Here is a 17,001-nt window from a genome sequence, read left to right as displayed (position 1 = left end):
CACAGCACGTGTGTATGTAGTAATTTATTCGTGGTAGCACGAGTTGATTGTTTTCAATTCGTAGAGGGAGATTTTATCTCTTTTGGCCCAAAGTTCGCATACAAAATATAAAACATTTATTTAATTTTTGAGGGCAAAACAATTACCCTCTGCTAATTGTAGTTATACCTGAATTATAACGAATTAAAATGTTTGTTTTAGATTGGAGTACATAACTTTTTGTTTACCATTAAATAAATGAGATACTTGAAAGTGAAATCTGTTTATATCGCATTCACATTTGATTTGCGACTGGCAGATCTCCTTGGAGATCTTTGATAATTTAAGATTCCCCTTTGAGTGCTTAATTATTTAAAGTGTTGTCTCTGTGTTTTCGCACTGCTCCTTCCTACAATTTTTTTTTCTTTGCACCCATCTCCTGTCGTGTCCTTTTGTAATTTCATTAGTGTTGACAACAAATTCGTTGTTGTTGCTGGCGTTGTTGTTCCTATTATCCTTTATCCTGGCGAAAAATTGAAAGTCAACTCGAGCACTCTCCACCTTGATGGGAATTGAATAGAATGCAAAATGACAGCCACGCCCCTCGACCCCATAAACCCCACTCCCCCCAAAAATCCCCATAGAGCTCGGCATGTGTTATGAGTACAGAACGTGCCCAGGAAGAAGAAGCGGGCAATCAGATGCACTGAGATAAAGCCATTGACATTATAATGTCAAAATATCATATTTTATAGCAGAGATGTTTTATGAATTTAATTAATATTAAGAGCTAAACCTTAAAAATATATTTAAAAGTTGTAGAATAATAATATTACCCTACATTATCTAGCATTCCTTTTATCAAGCAAAATATATTTTCTAACAACTGTTAAATAAGACAACTCCATTAAATTCTCATATGGTTTTTTTAAATATTTTAGTTTTTTCTTTTAAAACTTATATTATTTATTAAGTTCTATATAACATATCTAAATACAAATTATGTACTTATAATGTAAGGTGGTTAATTTCATATTTAATTTTGCATCACATACTTTTGACAACTACCCTTACAATCAAATACTTTTCTCTCCGTGTAGTCGAAGAAAAACAATGGAAGGAAGCACTACTGGCAGTTGAGTTTTTGCTTTGAAAGTTAATTAAAAACCCATTGAGTAGAGATGCGAATGTTGGAAAGTGTGAACTACGGAGAAGGGATTTGCCACGCCCCCCAGGCCGCCCCCAGGCCAAACACATCACTCACTTTCCATTTGCATTACCCTTTCCCAACGCCTTCTGCTCTAATTTTCCCTTTTTTTTTGGCCCGCCCACCGAGTTGCGAAAAATGCCAAGGAAAGTGCGAAGGTTCTGCATTGCATTTCGCTAATGGCCAAAATGCGGTCATGTCGCAGGTCACAGGTCACGGCTTCTTCTTCTTTTCGGTAGCAGCTTGTCAGCCTGGTTCCCAGGTAGCCTAGGTGTGTATACAGAATGCTACCGTAGCTAATCACCTGTATTTATACAGGTAAAGAAGTTAGTGTCTAATTGAAAGTGTCCTCAACAGGGGGAATTTCGCTTGTCGTCTTGGGGATTAAAGTTGTAAGCGGCTCAATGGATAATTAGCTAAATGGCCCGGGCATGGCAACCCTGCTCCACCGATTGTCCTCCCATTTCGGCCCCCTGACAACCCTAATGACAGCCAAGTTGTGGCCCCAAGTTCTGGCCCTCGTCCTGCCATTGTTCTCCTGGAGATTCGTTTCCTGTCAGCCGGCGACTGCATGGTAATGGATGCAAATACGTTCCAGCTTTATGACGAGTGTGTGCTGTCAGCAGAACCGAAAACATGGGCCGCAATATAAACCTATAGGTCATCTCAAACATCTGCCAGAGATGCTAGTGAAATGTGTGCTTCACTCTATGGCCGACAGTATCATGTTGCATTACGATAAAGCACTTAGGGCTGGGATTGAATTATAAGCAGTACTAAAAACTGTGCACTCAACAAAATATTCGCCTGGAATTTAAGAAATTTAAAGGCAGTAACAGTTTTTTAACTACAAATATATATATCATTTAGCAAACTTACTTTAAATAAAAACAATTTTGTTTGGAATAATATTTTAACTATTCTTAATAGGATGAATACCTTTTTGAGCATGGAAAACATTTAAAATAAATACTTTTTAAGTATATGTTATCTTTGTTTAGTTAGGAATTATTGACAATATTATATTATAGATAATATTACAATTTGTTGATTAAGTTTCTCACTTGAAATAATATTATCTTATTTTATTCAAATAAATATGTTTATCTAAATTATATCATTTATTGGCTTAACAAAATATTATCCTGATAAGTTGAATACTTAACTTTAAGTTACATAGTTCCAAAGTTTAATACCTCCTTTAACTTCTTGAATTTGCTTTTTTACCTTTAAGCTAGGGCCTAACCCATGCTGCAGATACCAGTGGCATCTCGAATGGCAGTGATTCCTGCAGACACCATCTTGTAAGCCCCCACCTGTAACTCCCCAATCCAATCCTCTCACCTCGCCTAAGCTCTGTGATTTCAAAAAACGTTTCACATTTTCCATAGTTGTGGCTGCAACACAAAAAAAAAAAGGAAGGAGAATGGGAAAAAAACACACGGGAAACTTGTTCGTACATTTTCCGAAATGAAAAACGCACATATGCAACAGCAGACATACGTATACGATAAAATATGGGGGTAAATGTGGGTGGCACCATACCAACTGAACCAACAAGAGATGCAGATGGTGAATACAGATACGGATGCAATGTTGTAGATGCAGATACACAGATACATTTTGGCCATCAGCTCCTGTCGACTCTATTTAAAGAGATATATTCCAGTCGAATTTGCATTTTCCGTTTTTCTAGCCTACAAATTTAATTCGCTGACTTCACCAGAATTGACCATTTCAATGTGTTGTTGCTAGTTCGTATTTGATTTATAATTAAAATCGCCCCTAGAATATATTCATTTTGCATTCGATTTTCTGCCAGAATGTTTATTTGCTCCAGTGCTCGACGAAATGAAATGTTAGAACATTTCCTCCTGTCAGAGCAGTACAGTACAGTGAGTGCAAAAAGTGAGTCTCCAAATTAATTAACACTTGGCAGATGATTAACTTATATACGAATTTAATTGTGGCTAGGCTTCACTCAGAACGGCATAAATTATTCATTTAATTTTTGTTTACCTGATGAACATATTTGAATTTTCCATTCGACTCTGCTGCTTGTGAAAATGTTTATTAATTATTCAGCAATCATCTTCCATAGAACGTGTTGAAATATTCACAAAAATCTAACACTCATGAAAAATAAATTGTCAAATAAGGATGAATAGGTGTATTTTAAGGAGTTTACTGATGTTTAAGTGTGGCTTTTTTAATTTTTAATATTTAATTAAATAAGGAAAATAATTTATAAATGTCAAGCAATGAAATTTATTAGCTCTAAAACTCAAACCAGCAAGAATTTTATTTATTTTGGTCTTTAATCAATTTAGAATTTTCTGATAGAAAACACTATATGCTAAGTCGTTTATTGGGATGTAGTTTGCTTCTTCGGCTTCAAGTGCCTCAGATGGATTTTCCTGGCAGGGAAAGCCATTGAATATTCGCTCTTCATCGCAGATCGCCGCGTGCGCTGAAGGTAAACAAATATTTGGCCATAATCATCAATCAACTAACCATAAACTGTTGCCCCGCACTGTACGGCCCCATCAATTTCCATTCAGACAAATCCGAAGGTAAACCCATGCCAGAAAGAGTGGGCGGTTGTTTATTTGAGTTATGCATATCAAGTTGAAAGGTAAACATGCGAAATATGCCGACCCCAACCCAGCGGACATCTGCTAAACTTGGCCTCTAATTTGCATATTCAAGCAAATTACAAGGCAAGGCGCACAAGTTTTTGGCCCATAATTATGAGGGGCAGTGTTTTATTTACATGCTTTGGAATCAATTTGGTGGCGCAGATAAGCGGCCAAACAATAAACCATTGCAGGGGTCAAAGGGGAGTGGGTGGGTGTGGGTCAAAGGGTCAACGGGATGGGGGTGGAGTGGAGATAAAAGCGAGACAGACAGTCGGAACCAAAACAAACAGGACCAAAAAGCCAGACAAAAGAAACCGGGCAACCGCAGCCGGCGAATGGGGGAAAAAGGATGGCCCACAGAAGGTCAAAAACCAAACTACGGCCCACGAACCGCCCACAAAACAACTTACCACCCCTACTTCCCCCATTTTTTCAGCCTAAAAACCACACTTTGGAATTTACCCACCGCCGGGTTCATCCAAGTTTTTGGGTCTCTTGGATTTCGAATTCCTTTGTCTACGATTTAATTTACTTCGATTTAAAGTGGGTAAAATGCGTGACATGCGGTTAACTTATTCAGTCCAATTTATAATAACCAGGGAGTTTATACTTTTCATTAATTTATAATGGTTTAATAATAGACAATATCAACAATTTAAATATCATTTAAAAAATAAGAGATGACTGGAATCTGGATTTCATATCTAGATTTAAACTTAAATGGGGATGATAAATCAATGTCATGTTAACTTTTGCCTTTGATTTAAATTGCCGTTTCGGAAAAACTTTCAATCTAAATTTATCGGTCGAAAAAATGTTCAATGAAAAGTTATTATTTTTCCCTCAAAGTATTTGTCTGTCGTGAAATTAACATCACATTGTTTTTCCGAACCATTTAACTTTCTTTGATAGATAACAAACTATAACTTTAGCGCCACATTGGGAAATCAGTCCTAAATGAATAGCTTAGTCAATCACTACATTTTTAAAGAAGGAATAGTTAGTTAGCAGAATATGAAGATGTAAGGATATTATATTATTGTAGAGACCTACTTTTTCGAAGAACAGAGTATCCCAGAAACGCCGATGTCCCGAATCGCAATAAACCTAATGCTCGACATCGAAAGTTTGATGTGGCTTTTGAGTTGCTGACCCGCAAATCGTTTGATAAACTTTTCTGTGGCCGAAACTGGAATCGCTCAAAGTTCTGTGGTGTGGTTGTATCAATCATATAGGGTCTGGATCTGTCACTTGGGTAATCACGATAATTGGCAACTTCCGAAGGACACGCCGCAATCGCTGCTTATCAGTGGAACTTTATTTACCAGCTCCTTGGTTTTCCTTTAAAATTACCTTTTCTCAAGGTTTCCCCCTTTTTTTTTAACCCTTTTCCCAATTCTTTTGTGGGCCTGAAATCATAAAATTAAATATGCATATCAGGCGAAGTTGGAGAAATTCCGTTTTTTTTCTTTAGCTTGGCCAAGAGAAGCTCTGCAATTGACTTAATATCCTTTGGGCAAACAATCAAAACAAGAGGAGAAATGATGCTGGACGGAAAAATGTGGGAAAAGCGGGGGCGGAAAACGCGCAAAAAGAAAACGCGGAAAATCGCACCCAGACGCAGAATGGTCGATTTGCAACGCTTTGTTGCACGCACCCATTGAAATTGTTTCCGCCCTCTTTCCGCAATTGTTTTTTCTTTCGATTTTATGCTCGTCCTTCTTCTCGTCCTTTGTCTCCTTTTTTCCCTCGTCCTTGCTGCTTGATTTGATGTGTGCAATTATGGCGTCATTTACATTCTTGCCTTCCAAATGGCCAATCCATGACACCCATCCCCTCATCTGGACCACTTCGCCATCCCAAAGTATCCTCAAGTAATTTTGGGTACGCTGAGAGGAAAAAAGTCTGTCAGATAAATATTTTTATACTACAAAATATTTATTTAACCTATCTATTATATCCCATATTATGTTAGAAATACTCTTTAACATTTATAATAAAGATGATAAAATATTTTTAAGCGTCGTTATATTCTTTTATAACTAGGTTCGTCTCCATCCCCTTTTTAGAACCACTTCTCCATCCCAAAATATCCTCAAGTAATTTTGGGTACACTGCGAGGAAACTCTTGGTTATTAAGAGGAATCATATTATCATTATATCCCATATCATGCTAGAAATGCTTTGTAACATTTACATTTATGATGATATTATAAGGATACAATTTTTTAAATCGACCCTATATTCATTTGTAACTAGGTTTGTATCCATGATATTATATTTAGACTTAAATTTCTTTATTTGCTATCCTGACGCTAGATAAAACTATCATTAAGGTTGAGATTTTTTCTTCGTGTGTGGCTTGGTCTTACTGTTGTTTCAATGCCTTTTAGCTTGCTAAGTATGCTACAGAAATTTCCTTAGCTTTTCATGACCCGTGCCTTTCTTTTTGTTTTACTGCGCTCAACTTCTTTGTCTTTAGTGGGGGTATGGTATGGTATAGTGCCATAAATATGGAGGGCAGGTCTACTTATATAGAGATGGATGATGCTAAATGACGAAAAGAATGGAAATGCCAACATTGTGTGCCGGCCGTTATTGTTGTGAGTTTACTTGGAACTCGGAAATAGTGGAGAAGGCCCGTCGAGGGGTTACTAAAACAAAAGTTACCAGAAAAGTTACTCGCCCCAGCCCATTCACTTCAATATTTTTGGCTTAAAAATGCCCGCGTTGCACACTTTTTTCCGTTGGGCTCCCAGACTTTGCGAACATTTTGCGGAGGTAAACAAGCCGCAAACTTGAACCGAACCAAGTGCAAAGTGAAAGTAAATATGAAAGGCAAACAGAAGCCAGAAAATAAATATACCTGATGGGGGGAATCAAGGAAAATATACTACCAAATTCTCATTGCCGAAACTTGATAACTTTACAGCTTGAACCTCGAGATGTAACGAAATTGAGCTGAATTCCGATCGAAATTGGCGCTCAATTAAAATCGAATCGAAGCCAAAATGGAGTGTTGATACCGAGGAAATAATATAATGATGTGAGGAATCAAGTTTCGACAAGGGGAACTTGGAAACATATTTGTAACTACAGTCAGGCTCTCAAATTCAATTTCAAAATAGAATTTTCAATAATAGATCATGCCAGAATTTAATTGGTAAAACAATCTTTTTCAATTGGCTGACACAGAAATAAGGCAAAGCAATTAATTTTCACAGCGGCAAAGAGCATTAAATATTATTTAATTTCAATACAGAATTATCTAATGAAAGGCTTAAATTAGTGCAAAGCCTGATTACAAAAATGCAATTAAAGTATTTGTAATTTATTTCAGCTACAATTGCAAACAAAGTTAAACAAAAAGTAATCCCCTAATGAGAAAATAATTGGAAACTAGCCAAAAAAAGTGTCATAACAATGCAAACAATGTTAAATGCAAAACATATCATAAAATAATCACAACATTAAAAGCTTTTTAAACAAATAAAAACGTAAACAAATAGCGCAAGAATCGACAGGAAATGAATGAAATGAAATGCAGGGAAAATCGTGGAAGATGGGAAAATCAAGAGATACTAAAGCGGAAATTAAGGGGAAATTAAGTGAAAGTGAGGCGGGCATAAATCAAGCCGCAAAGTGAAGGGCGTAGGAAAGCCACTTGGAACTTCATTTTTTCATTGACTTTTTCCCGGTTTTCCTTTCTTTTTTTTTTTTGCTTAATTTTCCCGTTTGGCAGTGGAGAGCTGTCTTCCGCTGGCTTTTTAATTGCCACTTACGCGTTCTGGCTTAGACCGAAAGCCCCGACAAAAGCCCTTGATGCTGGGTCCTGAGTCCTGTTCCTCGGCCTAAATTATATATATATATATATAACATTTCTGTTTTTTCGGCAAACGCTTTTTATCCCTTTGTCATTTCGGTGGGACGATGGGCGATGGGCGAAGAAGGCTGGCTGGCGACATAAATTAAACTCAACTAATTGCGTATACGCCGCGTGTGCCTTAAGTGGGCTTTGCCAAGGACAGCGGCAAGGACATCGCTTTGGGGCTTAGTGGTCCATGTTGATCCTGCTGCAGCACTCGCTTTTTATTATCTTCGAAATTTTCGCGTCTCCTTCAAGGGGGATTTGTGGCCCTGATTTAGTAGTGTGTGTGCAGTGTCATTAAAATTTAATTAAATGCCCCGAAACGCACATGAATAAAACCGAATGCTCAAACAGGAATTGGGACATGAAACAGGACACTGATGACGCCACATCCGCCGCATCCTTGGCCCACAGCCTTGTCATTATAATTATTAGCATTTCTCGGCCTCATTACTATCATTATCATCATCATTGCCAACATATCCGCCCGAGCGCAGCGGCGACATCAAATGAAATTCGTTTTGTCTCCGAGCTTGTAATAATTTATAACACGATGAACTTGTCGTCCTTTCCATGAGTCCTGCCAACACTCACACACACACACATGGAAGCAAACGCCCGCAGACAGTCACGCATATGCAAATGAACTGTGTGCTACCTTATATATATGTTCAGCACTGTACCATCTTCTTGGGGCGAAAAGAAAATGCCTCAGTCACATTTTTCTTGCTTAACATACTTTTAAAAAAAAATTTACAAGCCTGGAATTTATTATTATAATTTTTTGGCATTACATATAGGACGGAATACCAAAGACGAATAAATTAAAGAAATTATAAATTACTCTAATGATCTTATATCATTAGTCAAAATGCCTGAGTGCATAATTTTAGATAACCAAATATGACATTTTCTATCTCCAACTAGACAAATTAAGTATAATTTATAATTCCAGTATTAAAATCCCGTCTGATTTATTTCCAGCTAATGCGGTTAAGTATCAAACAGTGGAATACAACAATTGCCATGTCCAACAGAGTTTTCCAAGACCAACTTTCCTTATTCCCAGACACTTTTCTTGCGTCTTCCCATTTCACAACATCTCAATCTCATTCAAACATCTTCCTTTCAATTAGGCAACTAACCAAGTCATGTTTATCCATATAATATACCCTATATACTGCTTGGGCCCAGAAAAAAAAGGGAAAAACAGTCGGCATCATCATCATGATTGTCATCGTCATCAGCGAAGCATGATAATGATAACAATAACAAACAAGCGCAGCGACAACTCTGGAAAGAAATGGGCTTTTCGGGGAGTTGGGTGGTAGATGGGTAGATGGGTTCTGTGGGTGGATGGTGTGATATAAAGATTGTTGCCATATTGCTATCATTTGCACACAATCAGCGTCAACGTCAACGGGATGCGAAATGAGCGGAGAAAAAAGTGGGAAGAAGAAAGTGGGAAGAAGAAAGTGGGACGGAGGTCAAAGGGCAGCGGGTGGCTGGGTATGTGGGTAATATATGCACAAGGCCTCCCCCGCCCCAACAATCCCCCTCAAAAAGGAAGTAAAACCATTCGACAGGATGAGTCTAGGATGACGCGGAGATTGCTCGTCGTTCGCCCATGTTCGCCCAACGACCAAATTGCAGATAAAGTATAAATAAATTTAAATAAATAGCGTAAAATCAAATTTCCTAGGAAAAAGAAAGGGAAAGCTCGAAGGGAGCCTCAAGTGGCGTGAAAATTTCCATGTGGTTCCATGTGAAAATGGTGGCAAACAAGAATTGACTGACAATTTAATCATTAGTAAACGAGTGAGCGGAATAGCAAATGGGGCAATTTTAAACCCAACAGATAAAGTGTTTTTCATTAAGGAACAGATATTGCTTTTACCCAAATTGTTATTAAGCTTATTTGAATTTTGTTTACGATTTTTGTAAAGGCCCTTTGAATAAACGGCTGAGCTAAAGCAATTTCCTATTGGGTTTTCCCTTTGACATATTGCTCAACCACATATTTCACGCGGTATGTGACCGCGACCTTGACTATAGACCACCCTTTCAAACCCACCCCTTTCACCAACATTTGCCTATAATTGCCTATTAGTTTTCATTTGTTGATTTGGTTTTGTCTGCACGTGACATTAGGTTCTGGTTCTGATTTTTGGTCGTGCCTTCGATATTGATATTGGTTTGGTTCTCGGTTTCTTGTATCGATTGGGAGGTATATACAAACATATATAGTCTGTAGGCTAATGGTCAAAGTGTTGCCATCGGATCAATGAGGAATAATTGGGGCCCTGCATTGTGGTGGTGTCTGTGCTCAAAATGGCGGTCAGAGTTCAAAGGGGATGAGGTTTGGCTTTGTTAAAACCTGAAAAGGCCAACGGGGCACTCTTATGAGATTGTCATTTCAATAAAATAGTGGCTCAATATATTTATTTATCATATTTATTTACATAGCTCACAGTTGTTTAGACTGAGAATAATTAAATTTAGTTCCCTGCTTAATTATTCTTCAGTGTCAAACATTCCTGAAATATTTCTGAAACCTGTCATTCGAATTCCTTAAACCCCTTGCACTCTCATTATTTAATGCCAAACTTTGGACAGCTTTTGGCCAGAAAGTCAGAGAGCGTTGGCCAAATTGAAGCATTAATATTTGGATTGTTCGGAATTTTGTTTTATGTCGGTCGGGCCCTCGACTTTCCCCCATTTCACACCCATCCATTTCAATTTCGTTTCAATTCTTTCATGACGGCCATTCAGAATTATTTTTTTTTGTCTGGCAGTTCGTTCAACTTGGCGACGACAGCGCCACAAATATTTCATTGCGGCATTTGCATTTTTTAGGGGCATTATTATGGGGTCATAATACCCTTCCACCCCGCGACATTAATTTCCCGGGAAAACCGAAAAGTTTGAGTGCGATTGGGGAAAGTGCATTACTCGGAAAGCGGAATCGCAGGCGGAATCATTATTCATTCGCTGCCAATCTGCAACAAAATTGCAAAATTGGCTGGCTAAAGATGAAAGCGAGCTGCCAAAAAATACAAAAAATAATTATTTGTGACGGTTGGCAAAAGTATAGAAACATATATGTGCACCGTGGGAAAATGGGGAAATTATAAAGATCTATATTCAATTTATGATGTCTTATAATATTGATAATAATAATGATATTGCCTAATGATAATCATCATTATAATTCATATTTTTAAAGTACCTACAAATAATTTTTGTAAACTACAAATTTGTTCCTCTCTGTGAAAGCAAATAAGAAAGAAAAATCGACCAAGGCCTTTAAGAGCTTCCCTTGGCACCAGTTTTTTTTCACACACCCCCAATGCCCCACAATTTTCCCGCCCCTTTTCCCCAAGTACTTGCAAATTTTTCAATTCTGTCTGCCTTTTGTCTGTGTTTGCTGCACTTTGTTGCTTTTTTGTTGGCTTTTGTTATGTATAGTTGGCAGCTGATTAATTGCCTCGCCTCTCGGTGCCACGCCCCTTTCTGACCCTGCCCCCGATTTTGATTCCGATCGAGAGTGCCCACTTCGCATTATGCCAACCCCATTTAATAATTTAATTCGCTAAAAATAGTTGGATGAACTCTCGGCGTTGAATATTATGCCACCTCTAATTGGCATGGCGAAAAGTGAAAAACTGCAAAATGTTTGCGGTGGAAATCGAAGCACGATGCCATTAAAATTTCACTATTTCAGATTTCACCTGTTGGCCTTTTGCTGATTAATGATTAATAGCAATCCCTGATTGCTGCACTTATCTGTTTCAGTTTTTAAGTTCCGTTTCAAGGATAAAGGGGACTTAAAGGTGTCCGGTTTTAATTGCATCTATGTACATTAAACATATAATAAATCATATGTTGTTCAAGAAATATTTCAATTTTAAGCGTTGTTTGGCGCTTAAAAGATAAATTTATTTACCTAAGCCTGATTTCCATATTTCGCCCTTACTAAAAGGCTAAAATTGGTCAAAAAATAGATTATCCTAAATGTGATGGGGATCGTTAGCATATGTTGCAAGCTGTTATATATGTATAGTCTGTCTTATGAGGTTTATAGCGTGATGTTTTTTGCTTTTCAATTTGGCGCTCTTTCTTCGTTATCTTTGATTTGTCCACTGAGAGAGAGATTTAAGGACAGGACAATTAATTTGTACGATTACTAATTAAATCGGGCTCCAAAATATATTTTATAAAACACAATAGAATTTTGAACTTTTACACTTATCGGGTCCACATCACGGTCAAAAGACTACGAGTCCAGTGTTGTACCAGTTGTGTGGGTTACTCGGTTTAAATTTATAGAACTTAAATTTAAGCATCCTCCTCCTCCTCCTCCTCCTCCTCCGCCTCCTCATCTTCATCTTCATCTTCCTCCTCCTCCTGCTCCTCCGACTCATCCTCATCCTCATCGACAGCCTCACCCTGATCCTGATCGTCATGCTCAGCATCATACATCTCCACATCCTGATTGGCATACTCATCATCCCACATCTCCACATCCTGATTCCACTCAACATTCACCTCCGCGTTCCGATCGTGATACTCATTCTTATCTGCATTATAATTATTGCAATCATTACAATCGGGTTTGCAGGACGGGCAAAAGAATTTAGCGCGAATGTAAGAACTGTACGGAAAATCTGTGTTTATAAAGACGGGGTTGCTTGAGCCATATAGAATGCGATCAATGCAATTCGCATCGAGAATGCGTCTGATTTCACGGATCTTTCTCTTTATAATCTCAATGGGTTTGCCACGATGCACGATTTTCGGAACAGGCTTCTCTCTTCGGCTGCGCCTGTCCCTGTGAACGGTCTTCTTTGCTACTGGAAGAGCTCTCCCCATTTCAAATGTTGTGTTGGTTAGGTCTAATAAAATTTGCTGAATTCAAAGAAAAACTTCGAGATAAAAAAGTATTAGAAATTTCAGTTTGCTACCGACTTTTTTACTTGTTTTTACCTGATGTGTGTCCTAAAGATGTAAAAAATGTACTGATTATAAAACCAGTCTGGCTTCTCCAGCCTGACAGGAATCCAGAGAGGTTACTTCGATCTAGTTTCAAATGCTCATTATTACCAGGGACTTTTAAGGGCTTACTACGATTTTGTAATATATTTTATTTCATTTTGTATTATAAGATTGTAAAAGCAAATGAACAAAAAATATTTCACGGAAAAGTGGTGGAGATTGCTAGCCCAGGTCGTTAACTGCTAGAAACAGTAAGTCTCTTAGGAGAACTAAGTTTTTCGCCCTAAAAAAGTCAGAATTTTGGCTGTCATATTGCAAATAATTGTCAGAATGAAGAATGTCATACCTCGTTGAGCTCGTGGCTTAATTTCCAATCCAATGGCATTCCAATCTGGAAAATTTTTATTTTTGCCATTTTTCGCAAAAAAACATGATGTAACCCCTTCTGAAAAATGAAAAATTTGGTCAAAAAATAAATTTTGCTAAATGTGATGGGGATCGTTAGCATATGTTTCAAGCTGCTCAAAACAGTCGGTTTTATAGTTGTACGCCTTGATTTGGCTAAATTACGAGTGAAAAACCTCCAAAAATAACGAGATCTTTTGATTAAAATCTGAAGATGGTCTGTCTTATAGCTGTACGTCTTTTGGACAAGATTAATAGCGGTTGATATATTACTAAATCGCTCTTCAGAAAAAATGAAAAGAAATGTAACAAACACGCATGGGTCAACCCCCTTATTCAATCAAATTTGTGATGAAACGGAAAATAAAAATTTTTTTGATATGTTTTTCATTTCGAATTTTATTTAGGACCTAAGGCTTACGAGCTATCACAATATTGGCTATATAAAATGGGTATATCTTATCGAATAAAACATCCTAGATCTTCACCAGTCGTTCGCGGCGCTGGGCAAAGTGAAAGCCGCCGTAGTACTCCTCCAGATCGCGAAGATCTCGCTGGAACTGGGCATCGACCTTGGCCAGGTCGGCCTTCTGGCGGGCGGATGGGCGTCGCACGGGGGCGTGGCTGCGCAGGCTCAGACGGCGACGGATCTTCTGGCCACCGACCATGTCGTAGAGTGGCGACTCCGGCAGAGCGGACTCCTCGGGAAGCAGGCATCGCTTGGGATCCGTGTGGGAGGGGAAGCCGCGGGGCGTGGTCTGTCCAGTGAATGCCTCACTGATGTCGTGGAGTCGCTGCTGCTTTTGGGCCAAGTGCTCGAAACTGCACTTCCACTGGGCATATCGGCGATCGGCTAGAGTGGATCCGGACTTCTTGGTGGGCGTCAGCAGGGTGCCGCAGGATCCGAAGGACGAGCAGCGGGGCATGGGCCGTAGGATTTGCTTGGATCGCTTGCTCAGTCGCTTTTGCTTCCTGGCCGAAATGCTCAATTTGCGGAGCAGGATTCCCTGGATTTTGTTTATGAAACCGGGAAGGGGAGTGCAGAAAATACCAGGACTTGCCGGGCTGGTCGAGTCCTCTACGCTCTTCACTTTTACAGCGGAATGAGTGCTGCCCATTTTTCAAACTCTTAGGTTTTTATAAAATTCAAATGTGATGGTCACTCTTTGTGAATCGTTTGGTGTAATGGGCACACTTAGTATCGTTGATATGCTGTGATGTTTAAATACTCGTTGAAATATCTTCTTTCAAACACGATGTTATCGCTGTAACTGTTGTTGGACAACTGATGCTGATTGCCACTGGGCGGCAGGCATATATACCCCAAACTGTGGGATCAGGTACCTGGTGTACCTAATAGGGATCAGGTCTTATTCGCTACCCGTGCGACCTTCATAAAATTCTGACCCCTAACCCTGACCATAATCCCCTTGTTTTGCATAGTTTTATGAGGCAACATTTGGTCGCGATTTCGGGGTTTTGCAACCGTTGCGATTCTTTTTTATTGCCCCTGCAATCCTTGCACGTGCAAGGGGGCTGGGGTCGAGGGTCGGCAAATAGGGACGAGGTTGGCCAACAGGCAGAGGGCATTTAATGGCCTGTCATTTGCTGTCGCCTGCTGCTCGCTGGCCAGGATATCCAACATCCTCGAGACATAATTGCTCGCTGTAGTGGGTGGCTGCAGTTCTGGGGGGGCGGGGACAAGAATCCCAGAACGGGGGCGGTGGTACAGCCACTTAAGACTTGGCTGTCAACGCAGGGGGAAATTCCTAATGAATTGCAGCAAAGCCATAAACGAAGCACAAGACAGTAAGGAAAAACTAGCATAGTTAACTACAATATTCATAAAAATAAGAAAATTGGAAAACGAAATACATATCAATTCCAGTAGGAGCCACATAATAAAAATATTAAATAACTTTTAATTTTAATAGCTCTTTTTTACCACTTAAGCTAATAAATATATATATTTTTTTAATATTATATATTATATATATTAAGAACCAACCTGTTTTTACCAGTCTGCTTAGATGTTCAAAGGAACTTCAACATGGTTTCTCTCTGTGTAGATGGTGGTCTGGTCTGGAAATCAGGAATTGGATGGCGGAGGGTCCGGGTTCGTGGTTCGAGCTGCGAGCTGCGAGCTTCGAGGTCCATGGTTAAGCATCCTGGCAGAATGCTCGCTTTGTGTGTCAATCAGTCTTTGCATGTCAGTAGAGTCTTCATCAATTCTCCGGGCCCTCTACCTTTGTCTTTGTGTGGGTGTGCGCGTGTGTGTTAGTGTGTGTAAGTGAGTGTGTGTGCGTGCCTGCGAGTGTATAAGTAATTGCGTGGGCGAGGACATAAGCTGCTTTGCCATTATTGTAAGTAGACATATGTACAGTGGGCACTGCGTAAAAGCAAGCTGGAGAAAATAATGAAGACCAATTAAAGTGCACAAATACACTGAGAGAAATAGCAACAAAAATTGGAAATTAAATATGAAAATGTTATACTAAAAGTGACTGTGAATCAAATATGCGTAAGTTAAAATATAAGGAATATTATTAAATATATGATTATATATGTATGTATATACCTTGCTTTTAAAAACACCCATATTTTCTAGCTCTGGATAAAATCCCATTTCGTAGCCCCGAGTACTCGAATTTCCCATTAATTGGGTTTGTTGTGGAAACCCCCAATGACCCTGAATTCCCGCTCATCTTCCACTTATTTGCAGCTTTCGATGCAGACTCTAATTGCATTAAAATCGAAACACAAAATACCTTCTCTTGTTCGCTGTTTTCCTCTGGAAAATTCGAGGCCACAGGACGAAGGTCAAGGGGGTGCGGCTTGTGGTCCAGTTCGGCAGTGTCCATTTTCCGCTTTTCCATTCTTTAGGGGCAACGCAAACCAAAAACCTAAAATTCATTTGAAAATTCCAGGCAGTAGTAAAATAAATGGGTTTTTTGTGGGGGGTTATAGACTATCCATTTTCTCAACATAATTCCACAAAGATGATATTGAGTGCTAGATCAATGTCAAAGTATTACAAAATCCAGGAAAAGAATTCTAAAGTAACTTAGAAAATATATTAAAAATATTTATAGGTAATTTAAAACTGTTAGTGAGCCAACAATGTTGTATTTCATTTCTAAAACTATCTATTTATAATATAATCTCTAATTGTAATTGATAGATTCCTAAAAGAGCATCTCTCTGAGTTGAATCCAAAAACTGGGAAAATCCATTCCCTGTGAGCCAAAAGGATGTGGAGAGCATTTCATTGTCAGCTGCAGTTAGAATGAAAATCCACGGGGGTCAGGTGGACAGATATTTGCGGCTTTTGGAGTTCCAAGTGGGCGGCCTGACAGGATTCAACTTTCAGAGAAATTCCAGAGGAACAAAGGTCTCATGGATTCGACTCCTCTCTGGGCGTTTGTCCAGCAAATTCCATTTAATTCAGCAGTCATTTGTTAAGTGCCAAATAAAAAGGGGATACCAATTATTATTGCAGCAGATACATTTGCATATGGGCATATTTGAATAACTGCCGCCACAGTTCGTTTAATTTCACATTTTGCGGCTGGCAATTAATTAGTGCTTCCTTCCCGCAAATTACATATTTTATTGATTCGCAGTTTTCAGTGTCAATGTCAAAGGCCAGTGACAAATTGAATTTATATTTTTTAATTAAATCGAGCTATCTGCGTTTTCCCACTTTAGGATTTTCCATGGCTCACGCAATTCAATTCAATGCAATTCCTACCTGGCTGCGTTTTTAAAAGCCTTTTACGACCTGGCCAACACGTCTGCATATCATAAAAAAGACAAAATACAGAAAATACAAACGTAAATGGAAAAATGGCAAATGGCATAAAAATCGTTTTTTATTTAACCCTTTCAGGGGCATAAAAAATGCATCT

General features: G+C 38.8%; 3 protein-coding genes across 3 annotated transcripts in view; 1 reads left to right on the top strand and 2 right to left on the bottom strand.

The window, feature by feature from the left end:
• Positions 1–17,001, top strand: part of LOC119557594 — a 46,351-nt gene that overhangs the window by 6,956 nt on the left and 22,394 nt on the right. The gene's annotated exons all lie outside the window — the stretch shown is intronic.
• LOC119557598 (YTH domain-containing protein 1-like) lies at positions 11,864–12,770 on the bottom strand. Its single transcript, XM_037870399.1, has 2 exons — positions 12,680–12,770; positions 11,864–12,618 (listed from the first exon to the last, which is right to left on the bottom strand). The coding sequence occupies exon 2, from the start codon at positions 12,563–12,565 to the stop codon at positions 12,032–12,034; it is 534 nt and encodes a 177-aa protein (XP_037726327.1). The 5' UTR covers positions 12,566–12,618; positions 12,680–12,770; the 3' UTR covers positions 11,864–12,031.
• Positions 13,570–14,211, bottom strand: LOC119557596 (protein nullo). The gene has a single exon (XM_037870398.1). It carries the CDS (start codon positions 14,209–14,211, stop codon positions 13,570–13,572), a length of 642 nt encoding a protein of 213 aa, XP_037726326.1.

The sequence above is a fragment of the Drosophila subpulchrella genome, chromosome X, assembly GCF_014743375.2.
Source record: "Drosophila subpulchrella strain 33 F10 #4 breed RU33 chromosome X, RU_Dsub_v1.1 Primary Assembly, whole genome shotgun sequence".
NCBI classification, from domain to species: Eukaryota; Metazoa; Arthropoda; class Insecta; order Diptera; family Drosophilidae; genus Drosophila; species Drosophila subpulchrella.
Note: the sequence above shows the minus strand (reverse complement) of the source record. Positions and strands in the feature narration are given on the sequence as shown.

Bases quoted from the DNA above. Each gene is read 5' to 3' on its own strand.
- LOC119557596 (XM_037870398.1), bottom strand. From the start codon at position 14,211: ATGGGCAGCACTCATTCCGCTGTAAAAGTGAAGAGCGTAGAGGACTCG.
- LOC119557598 (XM_037870399.1), bottom strand. From the start codon at position 12,565: ATGGGGAGAGCTCTTCCAGTAGCAAAGAAGACCGTTCACAGGGACAGG.